Raw genomic sequence first — 12,646 nt, forward strand, 5'->3', positions numbered from 1 at the left:
TCATCTTAGTGTTTTGAGTGCCTAGGAACCAGGAGCATTGCCTCGGGCACTGAATGTTGACTGGCCGTGTGACAGAGCCAGGTCCCTTGGCCCCTCCACACCAAGTTTCCCAGGAATGTATTTCAGATGGTGGCTAAGTTTCTGTCTAGTCCTCTGAGTCCTCTTCTCTGTAACTTCTAGCTTAGGACTGGAGAGCTAGGTCCACATCAAAATGTGAGGCTTTCAGGCAGCTGCTGTGTCACATTTGCCATAGAACCGTTCTCAGTGCTCCCTAGTGGCTGTGTGTGGGATCCACAGGAAGACCCATGGAAATGACACCCTTCAGAAGGCTAAGACTGCATTCCCTATTCTCACTGGACGGTGGCAGAGGGTCTTCTGAGAAGGGAGTTCCTGCTACCAAGGCAGATCTCCCAGCATGCACCTGGGGCCCTCACAGCAATAGCTAGATCAGGACCGGCAGATCAGCTCTGGACATGCTGCTGCTAGATGGCCCTGGGTAAGGAAACCCCACTGGGACTTGGGACCTTCTTGTTATCCACACTGTGGTTGCTGAGCTCCCTAGTAGATAGTAGGCACTCACTAATAAGAATTTTAATCCTTAGGAATGTCCTTACATTGTAGGGTAGGCTAGGTTAGGGCCCAGGCTTAGCTTGGATGCTATTCTGTCTATTGTCCGGTTAGCTGCAGACTGGGGTTAGGACTAGGAATTTGGTGTGGGTGGGCCTGAGGTCCTCACCAGAACACGGGCCTTGCCTCTACCAAAAGAAAATGGCAAAGGCAGGTGGTAGTGGTAAAAGCCTTTAATCCCAGCACATGGGAGGGAGGCAGAGGCAGGCAGATCTGAGTTCAAGGCTAGCCTAGTCTACAGAATGAGTTCTAGGACAGCCAGGGATACACAAAGAAACCCTGTCTCAAAACGAAAACAAAAAAGGAAATGGCTGTTTTCTGGCCTGAGCTTCCTTGTTCCTAAGGATGGCCTGGTGTTACAGCAGGCGGCAGAGGCCCCCTCCTACTCTATCCGCTCTGCCACCTGCAGTGTGGAACCCCACACACACCAAGCTTCCCAGACCCAGCTGTGTCCACAGTCGCTGGATGCAGAACCGCAGCAGTGTAGCGTGGACCTCTCCATCTCTGCACCTGCTGCTCTGCCTGTCTCCCTCCTCGCTGGCCAATCTCCAGCTCTGCTCTGAGGCCCAGCTTAGTCACCACCTCGTCAATGAAGCGCCAGGGTGGACTACAGAGTCTGTCACAGCCCTCAGTGTCCCCCTTGTTCCCATCTCTGAGGCCCACTCATGGCTTCAGGCAGACGAGCTGCCTGCGGCGGAGGGAATGGCAGACAGGGAGTGGGATGGGGATGCTGCCAGCAAGGAGGCCGGAATGAGGTCTGTGGTCTAACTGGGCGGGGTTTCTGGCTGCTGAGTAGTCACCGAACTGAGTGAACAGGAAGGGGTAGTATATTCTGAGACCTGTAACCACAACATCAGGTGACATCAGGCCTGGCTTAGCTGAGGCCAAGCAAAGGGGTCTGTTTAAGTAGTTCCTAAGGACCCTTCTGGCTCTGCTGTTCTAGGAGCTGCTCACACAGGGTGTCAGCTTACAATGAGGCTACCTGGACCTCACCTCTTGGTATTCACCTCTTCCTCCCCTCTAATAAAAAAAGGTCAGTTACCCAGGGCTGCGGCTCGTGCTCTTCACTGCAAGTGCCCTGTGGGAAGGTGTACAGGGCAAGGGGCTGAGCAAGGCCTCTGTTAACAGTCAGTGAGGGAGGGGAATCCTGCCATCACCCACACGAACAGGGGAAAGTGGGTCTCCCTTGCTCAGGCTTGGGACGCATCTAGCCCTGGCGAACACCTCCATGCCCCCGACCTGCAACCTTGGCGGGACATGTGGAGGAATGCCTTGAGTGGATGTAGCAGTTGTCAATAAAGCACTGTTTAGCCAATCAGCTGGGCAGAAGGACAGGAAGTGGAGGGCAAGGTTTCCAAGGGAGGTTGGAAGAGATGGTGGCTGGACAGTTGACAGTTGGGGAAAGAAGCTGCCTGAGGAGGATCAGATTGGCAAGTGATTGGGATAGATGTAGGTTTTGAGTCCATAGGATTAGAGTAGTTTAGTCTAGTTTACTAGTAGATTAGTAGTAGTTTAGATTCTGCCCAGTGTAGTGATTGCAGCTTTAAAATACACCATAATCTCTCTGTGTTGGTTATTTGTGCCCTAGGCCATACTGATCCCCTAGACCTGGAGTTCAGACAGTTGGAAGCTACCATGTGGAGCCGAGGTCCTAAGAGGCAGTACTCTTAGCCACTGAGCCATCTCTCCAGCCCTGTAGCCACTAAATTTTGAAGCCAGTTGTTACCCAGCCTCTAAAGGCCTAAGGCTACTGGATTCAGATGGGAGCAGAGAAGCCTGTAGTCTGCCCTGTGCAATAGGACAGACAGCGTGTAAGTACAGCATTAAGCAACGACTCGCAGGCAGTTCTTGTTTCCATTTATTAGTCTAGGAATATACAAAAGTGTGACATGGCACAATCTCATGGAGAGAAAACAGAATGCACGGGGGGCGGGGGGATGGCTTTCTTCCCTGGCCCAATGCCTCAGAAAGGCACACATGTGAGGCTTGGGTTAGGGGGCCTCCTGTCCTGGACCCAGTGTGCTGCTCAGGAAGCCAGGCCCCTCTGTGAAGAGAGGCTCTTGCACACACCAGACTTGGGGTGTGGCTCAGGAGCGCTCAGGGAGCTGGGAGAACATGCTCCAAACCAATGCTGAGCTTTGCTGATTCCACGATGCCAGCCTCCAGAGTAAAACCAGCCAACCACAGCGACATAACCCAAGACGGTGCCCATGGGACAGCCTTGTCCCTAGCACAGTATACAGGAGGCCAGTGTAGGCTCAGATGGGAGAAGAGAGGCTGGGGAGGAGCAGAGGGGAGACTCAAGCCGGGCATTCCGGATGCTATCTCCACCCTCCCCAAATGGGGCCAACTGCGTCCTCAGCAGCCTCCCCTTGGCATGTGGGGTGGTGGGAATGGAGGCGGGCTCGGCCATCTTGAGAACCCCTGGAGCAAAGAGGATTGTCTAAGGGGCTGAGTCACTAGCGCTGTTTTTCCCCAATTAGGGCCGAGTGTCTGTTGTTTGGGGAACACTTAGAAGGGGCGGATAAGAAACCATCTTGGCCCAGAAATGTCAGCCGCCACCTCGAGCGTGACACACCAGAAGTGCGCTTAAAACACTGACTCTTCCCTTTGTTAAGAAAGACCTAACATTGCAATGGTTTAACAAATTATAATTTCTTTTAAATAACCCACAGACACCCATGACGCTTGCAAATTTACAGAACCAAATGCACTTGAGAACTTGGTAGAAAAGGATTTGCGGTCATTCCTTCCAGGAGTTGGCCCCCACAGCTGGGTCAGTTCACCTCCAGCACTTCTGTTTCTGGAAGGCCGAATTTGGTCTTGTGACTGTCAAAGAGCTTCACCAGGGCCTCCATGTACATGGCATGGTACAGGTCGATGTCCTTCTGGGTCGGGTGTTCCAGCTTGGGGACGGTGATGGGCTCACCCACTGCAGAGAGGGGCAGAGGTTCCGGTCAGCCAATGCCATTGAGTATCCCACTCCTGGGCGCCTGCCCAATGTGATGTGACCCTGTGCTATGGACTCCCCAGATGAGAACACTATAGCCTGCCAGCACAGGAAAGGCCCCGCCCAGGGTCAAGGCCAGCTCCACACCCTGCCGAGTTCCAGCGTGAAGTGTGGACGAGGTGCAGGGCTTTGCCTTTCAGAGCCTCAGTTTCCTCATCTGCCACCTGGCATCTGTCTCACAGATTCCCTAAGGATTCTGGGAAGAAGAAACATGCTCGAGCAGTTGCTAAGGGCGTGTAGACAGGAGCACACCCCTCACACCTGGGCTTTACTTCCTCATCCTGCTTCTGTCCAAGCCCAGGGTTAGGCGGCACTGTGCTGAGACGCCTCCCAGATGCACACACACCCCTCTCCACGCCAGCCGTCCTTCAGTCCAGACTGCCAGACTGGCCGCCTGGCTTCTGCATTTGGCCTAGTCTAACGCTTTACTTTCCCCTCTACCTAACAGTCGCAGGGATGGCTTAAAGTTGTAGATAAACGCAACTCTCATCCCTCAACCAGAAAGCTTCTCTTCACAGCAGGCAGAGGGGGTTACAGAAAGACTTGACTGCTCACAATGGCGGAGCAGGGGTGCTCAGCCCTCGTTGACACACCTACAGACAAGCCCACCCTCAGGCTTGGGAAGCACCTCGGAGAGGAAACAAAAGGCCTGTAAGCGCCAGAGGGTCCGACAGTTTGCTAAGAGATTCTGCCTCCTAGAAATGACAGGGAAGCTAAACTCATGACACTTCAACAACACGGCTGCCTGAACAAGGCCTGAACAATGACAAGAGGGACAGAGAGCTGGAAACCCTGGGGGTGGCGCTCCTAGACCACAAGCAACTAGTGACTGCTGAAAGGAAGAATTAAGTCTTCCCCAGGGATAAGGGTAGCCCACCTCCAAGAGGAAATCCCTGAAAGCATATACATACAAACAACACTGGAAGGAATAAATAGTGCCGAGCTCTGCTCCCAGTGGCCCTGCAGCCGCTCCATCCTTTGGTTGAAGAGGCACTGGCTCAAGCCCAGTCCCCTCAGCCACCCCTGAAAGAAGTGCTGTCCTACAGGGAGCACAGGCAAATGCCTGCCCCCAATACGCAGGTACTGCCTGACCTTTGGACATTCCATTCTACTGTTCAGAGCCAAATGTTTTCACAAGATCTCTAGCTTGTGACCTTAAACATACGCCCACATGCACGTATACATACACACACCCCAGATATTTGATTTTCTTAATGCTTTAACTTGTCCCAAATACATAGAACACTACAGCTTTTTCCCCCTAGTTCCCACAGGTCTATGCTCTACTTTTATTTTTCTTTCTGTTCCTCAAAAAAGTCAATACCTTGTTTTTAGAATTTTGTTAGGCAGTTTTTAATCTTACGTTAAGACAGGGTAGCCCTAGCTGGCCTGAAACTTGCTATGCAGACTAGACAAACTTGCAGCGATCTTGTTTCTGCCTTCCATTCTGGGATTACAGATATGCACCTGGCTTTTCCTCCCTCTATTCTGAGAATTTCTAGCTGTCAGTGTCAGAGGTGTCTCTTGCATGAGCACACTATGAAGAGCAGAGTGACAGCATGGTCACTGCTGCAGTACCTTCTCCTAACAGGTTGGTCTTTCATCACCGCTATGGTATCCCAGCTCAGCTTTCACCCCCCTCATCTCTCCCACTACCCAACTCATCAAGGTCCTTATGACAAGGCTCTCCTCTGCGCTGGGAGGCTTGTCTAGGGGCCTGCCATGTTCAGGATGGCCTTCAGAATGCAGGTGAGGGACTCACCAACAGTGGTGATGGGCTTGGAGTAAGGCACCAGGCCCCAGGTGTCAGAGGAGAAGAGGCCTCGGCCATGGAAGATGCATGGGGCAAAACCAATATACTTCTGGAACTTCTTCTGGACCCACCGGCCCCAAGAGCCCTCCTCAAAGATCACCTGCTTGTATACTTCATTCTCTCCGAAGGAATAGGTGGGAACCAGATCGGCTCTGCAAGAGAGAGGCCCAGATTAGTCAGACCCCAGTCACTGGCTTCTGTTCCCACTGGCACCCTAAGGACCTCACCCAGCAGGACCTGGCTCTGCTGTTTGCTTGTCCAGCCCAACTCCCTCTCAGCCCTGGACTCACCTCCTGTCACTGCTTCAGCACACTAGCTGTCCCCATCCCTCCCGGCCAGACCTGACTCCATACAGCACACTGTAGGACAGCCTCTCCAATGCACACGTTCCAAGATTCATGGGGCCTCGACGATTTGGACTACAGAGTCACAGTGGTAAACCTGTCTCACCAAAAGCCCAATGTTCTAGGACCCCCGTCAGGGCAGAAAGCAGTGACAGAGTGCGAGGAGCTTGGTGTGAGACCTTAAGCTCTACCCCCCCCCCCCAAGACCATGACTCCTCAGTCTTCTCAGATGGGAAATGGACACGGAAGTCCCCTCACTTGCTGGAAGTCTAAGTGATCTTAGAAGGTGGATTTGCTCATCAAACAGAGCAAAGTCTTCTAGAAAGAGAGTTCCAAGCTGTAAGCTCTTATCTAAAGGTCACCTCTCCAACAAGCTTTCTCTGGTGCTTCAAACAATGTCATCTCCTTCCTGGTTTCTCGATCCCATAGATAAAGGTTGCTTTTGGCTCTGGGTGAGGCAAGGTGTGGGGTGTGAGGGTGTGCGTATGCTTGTGTGTGCCGGGGATTGAACCCAGGGCTTTGTACAAACTAAATATTCACCGCTGAGTCTCACATCTCTGACCCCTCAAGTTTTAAGTCTCCTCACATGTCCTACATATAAGCCTGGCCTCTTGGTCTACCTGTAAGTGTCCAGGGACAATAGGTTGCACAAATCTTTGCACCACTTACACTAGGACAGGCCAAGCCACGCAGTGTGGGTGTGTCTTTCTTTGCCTTTCTAGGGTCTGGGAAACTCCTCCAGAGACCCACTGTCCCACCTAGAGGAAAACACAGATGTGTGTATTGGCACTTACCCATGGCGTAGGGCCAGTTTTACAAAGCCTTTGCGGTTCCGCAGGGTGACTGCATTCTTGCCAGGCATGGAACTCAGGGACTCTGCTGCACCTCCCACCACGATGATGATAGCATTGCCACTCCCATTCTTGGAAAGTAAGTAGTCTATGGTGTCTCGGTTGACAGGGCAGATGCCTGGGGTAAGGGGGACACACAATCAGGAATGCCCATGGATGCATTCCCTATCACTCTATATGATCAAGGGTAAAATAAAAAATTATTATAGGTAGGTCCCAGGCCCATTACCCTCTTAGAAGATATATGATTATTCCTACCTAAGCAATGAAATTCTCTCTGATTCTGTTATTTATAAAATGGGAAGAACGGTAGCAGTTTTGAGAAGAAGAAGAAGAAGAAGAAGAAGAAGAAGAAGAGGAGGAGGAGGAGGAGGAGGAGGAGGAAGGGGAAGGGGAAGGGGAAGGGGAAGGGGAAGGGGAAGGGGAAGGGGAAGGGGAAGGAGAAAAAAACTCAGCATAATCTGTGAAGAAGCCCTAGCTCTGAAGTCCAGCCAGCGGGACCCATGGCAGGTGCACAGACAATAGGCAACGCAATGGCTGCTCCATCTAGAAAAAGGGTGAGGTGGTGTCATCTGTGATGCACCCTGACGCTTAGGACAGCTCCTGACCGAGCCGCTCTGCTGAAGGCTGTCTCTACCTGCATGGGACCAGCACCTCATGGGAATGGCACTTCAGCTCCCAGTATGGCTATGATCAGTGGGGAGGCTCAAGCCTTGACAGTGGAGCCTCACCTCCGGACATCAGGTACTCCCGAAGCACCGGCATCCGGAAGTTACCAGCCAATGTGGCCAAATAGGGCCTGATGCCAGGGAACTTCTTGCTAACTTCAGTAGCCTCTGTGCTGAAGTTACAGAAGGCGCCCAGGCCCATGATGCCATGGGGATGGTACCCAAAGATATAGTTCCTGGTGGTCAGCAGGTTGTGCGTCTTCACCAGCTGTAAGGAAATCGTATGTTAGATGTTTCTCGTGCCTTGTTATGCTAGGCACCCAAGATGGCAGTGACTTTCCAAACCTGTCCTCAGACTTTATTGGAACCACAGCGCCAGTGGTTGGCAGCTACTAGGCTGTGAGTCCCTGGACGGATGCTTTTCCTTTTTCCTCCTCCCTTCCCAGTCAAACACAGCCCCAAACCACTAACACATGCTCAACCAGCCTCCTGGCTTCCTGCTTCTGGGCTCCTCACCACAGTGACTTCCTACAACTCAAATTCCGAGCTGAAACACTCAGACCTAAAAAGGAGTATCCAGCCTTCACTGGGTACAATCTAGACTCTGAGTTTGGCAAGTCTTTCTTGAGCCATGGCTTCAGGTCTCCTACTAAGAATTTCTTGGAGGTAGTGGGTCTTCCTGGTCCCTGCACACTGCAGACTCAAACAGCTCAAAGGATAAGCCCATGCAGCCCACTTCCCACCTCCAGTGTGGATAAAAGCATGGTACAGGTGGACCAGTACCAAGTTCTTGCCAAGCAGCCAGGCTCAGTGCAGGTTCTGGGACAGGCAGGCAGACAGGCAGGACAAACATCAGCCCTCATGCCAGGCAGCCCTGGCTGTGAGAGGAAAGGGAGGTGGCTGGCTGTGTGGCTGTGGCAGCTAATGATCTGAACCACTGTTCTGTCAACAAAGTTGTCCTGGGATGTTCCAAATGATAACTGGCTTTCTAAGGGCCCTGAGGCTGGGTACCTGTGAAAACGCTAACAATGGAGGCTACTATGCAGGAGACAGTGGGACAGCATTGCCAGGAGTACAGTGCAGACTGTACTGCTGAGGGGAGGGGGAGGAAGGAGGGTTTTCTCTTACTAAGACATCACTCTCTTGGATTAGAAAACTAAATACTCAGATTTTTTAAATATAGGAAAGTAAAACAAAAATGAACATCTGCATTACTTCCATTGAAATATACCACTTGAAAATTGGGCATAGTGGTGCATGCTTGTAATCCCAGCACTCAGGGAGGCAGAGGCAGGTAGATCTCTGTGAGTTCGAGGCCAGCCTGGTCTATAAAGTGAGTCCAGGACAGCCAGGGCTGCATAGAGAAACCCTGTCTCGGAAAACAAAACAAAAACACCAAGACACCCACCCAACTTCCCTTTCCTTGAGTTATGGGAGCCTCCTACTGAGGGAAGGGCCTTCTGCTAAATCTGGGGACAGAGGCGTCTGGCGCTGTGAGCAAGCCTTCCTAGGTGTCACTCCTGTTAGATGGGATACTTGTACTTTTTTCTCACTTTGCCTTTGGCAAGCGGGTTAGTGCTGCCTGGAAAACAAGACAGCTGTCAACCGAATGACCAGGGAACGGCAGTGGGCTCCAACCAGGGATGGCGTGGAGAGTGAGGGAATCCCCAAGGGGCTGGACACATGACCTGCACAAGGCGCCTGCTGCTCTGCTCTCCTGAAACAGCACGTAGGTCTGTCCACCTAGCTGGCTCTTAGTGAAGCACTGGCCAGTGTCCACAGCAAGGCAGGCACTGAGGGAGGAACTGGGGTAACTGGTGCCGGGTTAGAAACTTTCTCTGGAGCCAGTGGCTGGGACTGGGAGACAAAGCACAGAACGGATTGGGTGCCCTAACGATCTAGGCTGTCTCTTGATGACAAGTTAAACAAGTCCGAAACCAGAGCGACCACGGCCCCTAAGGAAGTCAGAGTGAACCAACTCTACATATGCACAAGGCCCGTCCAGTTTCACTTTTTCCTGGACATTGTGAGAGTGATGTGTCACCTCTAGGGGACCTAGCTGGCTCTTTCAATAATCCTCTACCTCCCCAAGGTTCTAATCTGATGGGACACATGGTTTATAATGTCCTTGGGCCATTGTAGAGCCTAATGGCCCCCAAGCCGCACCAAGAGGAACAGCGCTTTGGCAGAGCTTTTCTTCTGTCTTCACGTCACACTACTCTTCCCAAGACTGAACAGAGTGCACTCTGCAGAGAGGGCGAAGGTCGCTGCTGCTGACTGCTCTATTGACATGCCTGATGGGCGGCAAAGTCCCAGCACAAAGGCGTTCAGGCCAGGCCAGCTGGTGAGTGTAAGCCTGGGCACATTCCTGGCAGGTCACTCCCCACACCCTGCACCCAGGGCAGGCTTATCCTACCCTAGCCCCATACAGAGAAAGACACTCTGTCCCAGAGACTAGCAGCAGTTTGCCAGCAGGGCATGGCAGCAGAGTGTCCTGTGAACTGGGAACAGACCTTCCTCTCTGGGCCTCAGTCTGCATGTCTATGAAAGGAGGCAGTTAGACATATAGCTGATTTGAAATGCAGAGAGCCTTTCCTAGTCCCCAAAGGCCTTGCCTACTCCTCAGGACCCCAGGACATGAGCCACTTCTGTTATAGGCAGTTAGTCCCAGTGGCTGCCAAAAGAGATGCCCTCTGGGCCAGCTGGTGACTTAAGAGGGGAGCTCCAGTAAGAGAAATGAACTGGGCACACTGATCTAGCTGGGGACCTCCATTACATAACCCATGGCAGGAGCTCAGGAAAAAGGGGTGGGACGGGCAGGTTACACGCAGCTCTCAGACACAATGTCAGACCTGACGTAAAGTGACAAAGGGCAAGGGTTGGAGTCTGTTACACTAAGGGTGAGGCCCAGATACCCTCACAGGGAAGCTCACAGATGCCCTGTGGCTCAGCAAAGACAGAGTGAAAACATGGAGCTCAGGTGGGCCTTTTTAGGATTTATTCATTAATTTATTTGAGACAGGGCCTCACTATGTAGCTCGGGCTAGCCATAGCTTTGCTACGCAGACCAAACTGGCCTGAAATCTTGCTATCTGTGCCTAAGATTAAAGGTACGTACCACCGCACCCCACTAGATTTATTTATTTTTATTTTACACGTATGGGTGTTTTACCCACACACATGTCCGCATGTCTGTGCACCATGTATGTGCAGTGCTCTCAAAGGCCAGAAGAAAGCACTGGATCCTCTGGAACTGGAGTCACAGATAGCTGTGAGCTGCCACGTAGGTACTGGGATTTGAACTGGGTTCTCTGGAAAAGCAGCCATGCCTCTTAACCACTGAGCCATCTCTCCAGCCCATCCTCCAGGTCTTTTAAAAGGGTCAGAGATCAACTGGAGTCCATACAGCATCTGAATGCTCAGGTCTGATCAACAATCATCAGGTCACTTGCTGCGGGATGGGAGCCACCAGCCTGGAGGAGGAGGCTTCCTGGGGTGAGACCAGTGTCCCAGAAGACATCGGCACCCAGGGTACAGAAGAGAGAGCAGAGCAGGCCTCGTAGCATCTCCCTAGCATTAACTCACTTTTTTTTTTTAATCACTTAACAGCTCCAGTTTGCAGTTGAGGTAAATGGCATGCGCTGAGGCTGAGAAAGCTAATACAGAGAGTGAAAGTATAATAGCATGCATCAGACCCACTAGCCCCAGGCTCACTCTCCTCCACCACCCATGCCTGAGGGGAGCGCCCAGCACTAGACAGGTCCCAACAATGGCAGGTCAGGGAATGGAATGGCACCAACAGTTCCAACAGTCAAGGAGATTTGGGAAGAGGGAATCTTTCAAGTTGGGGAGGTTTCTGGGGCCAAGTCTCTTGCAAAGAATTGGTCAGGTAAAAAGAGCTTGGATTGCCTGTCAGAAGGCCTGGCACCGCAGCAGCCATGGACTTGCTGGGCATCTTGGGCGGGGCTTTAGCCCTCAGAGGAAGGAAGTCCAACTGCAGGGAACACAGAGTCCTGGGAATGGCAGCAGTAGGTCGGGCAGCCCAGGGCCACTCCCACAAAACAGTGCAGCAGCAGAGGAATGGCAGGGCTACCTGACCACCTCCCGCCAGCCCCATGCAGTCCATCTGGCTACCTCAGGGACTGACTCAGAACAACAAAGGCACACCACACCTCATCATGCAGAGAACACTTTCACACTCGCATACTGCCTCCATTTTCAGTACTCTGCCTTCTGCTGGGTGTGCCGGGGCTGGGTGCTCAGAGTGCTGGCCAGACAAGTCTTCCCCGTGTGGGGAAATCTCCAGGCCCACTCACAATCCCCCAGTGCACCAGGGCTAGATCACTCTGTCTCACCACCCAGCCTGCAGACCAGGCAGGGGCCAGCCGGAGCCGAGGAGACACCAACACTGTTCCTGCTGTGTCCATCCCAGAGAAAACAGATGCCCAAAAAGCAAAGAGCCTTCAAATAGCCAAGAGCATGCTGGGAGGAAACCCACAGGAGACTTCTAACCTTGCTTCATAGCAGAGGACTGTCTCCATCTCCCGGAAGTCAGAGCCCCACCCTGGATCACACTGGTCTCCACTCTCCCAGTGTGAGCACCTGTACCCCACTTGACCCTGCTGAGCGGACAGGTAGTACATTGTGGTGGGAGGAGGCCGGGCTCTGAGGCAGGGGGTGGCGACTGGAGCCCTGTTCAGCTGCTCACTGGCTTCCCCAAGCTTTGCTATTCTGCAGCCTCCAGGCTCCTCTGTGGTAGAAAGAGGAGACGGCAGGGAGCAGTGTGGAAACTGACGGCTGTGTCCTTTTGCTTCACCTCACACAGCTGCTTCTCAGACGCGGGGCGTATGCTCTCGGCTTTCCCTGCCCCCTCAGAGCCACACACTCCTGCCGTTCTAGGTGTCCCATCCTCTCAGTACTTTAGCTCTCGGGTCACCTCATTCTAAGTCCTATCTCCAATCTCCATTTATGTAGGAGACGCAACACCACAGACTACACGGCGACGATACCTGCCCCTTACATGGAACAGACCCCTGGCGCAGAGTCATCTTTTAGAACCACACAGTCTTCCTTCCCCCAAAGAATCAAACAAGAAGCCAGGAATTCCCATGGCGCTCTCGTTGCCTTGGCTACCATGTCATGTCCAACTACAGCGACTCCGCTTCCCTATGGCTGAGAACAGTGGTGCTTTGTCTTAAAACTTGACTCACTTTATGTGGGATATGTATTGTTTTTTAAAAAGCATTTCCTCAGTCTGTCACGGAGTCAGTACGGACAGATGCTCATGGTGGGAGAGCCCAAACAGTTTCAACTCCGCACGCCACTGTTCGTAT

General features: G+C 52.5%; 1 protein-coding gene across 2 annotated transcripts in view; it reads right to left on the reverse strand.

Annotated features, from left to right (window-relative positions):
• Positions 1-2,467: 2,467 nt before the first annotated feature.
• Positions 2,468-12,646, reverse strand: part of DGAT2 (diacylglycerol O-acyltransferase 2) — a 30,841-nt gene continuing 20,662 nt past the window's right edge. For both annotated transcript variants that reach the window (XM_084774025.1, XM_084774024.1), the window contains exons 5-8: positions 7,377-7,581; positions 6,589-6,763; positions 5,400-5,602; positions 2,468-3,559 (exon numbers count right to left, since the gene is read on the reverse strand). In XM_084774025.1, the coding sequence (XP_084630151.1) occupies positions 3,405-3,559; positions 5,400-5,602; positions 6,589-6,763; positions 7,377-7,581 (738 nt within the window). In that variant the 3' untranslated portion in view covers positions 2,468-3,404. The remainder of the gene's footprint in view (positions 3,560-5,399; positions 5,603-6,588; positions 6,764-7,376; positions 7,582-12,646) is intronic.

The sequence above is a fragment of the Acomys minous genome, assembly GCF_964271855.1.
Source record: "Acomys minous genome assembly, chromosome: 2".
Taxonomy (NCBI): domain Eukaryota; kingdom Metazoa; phylum Chordata; class Mammalia; order Rodentia; family Muridae; genus Acomys; species Acomys minous.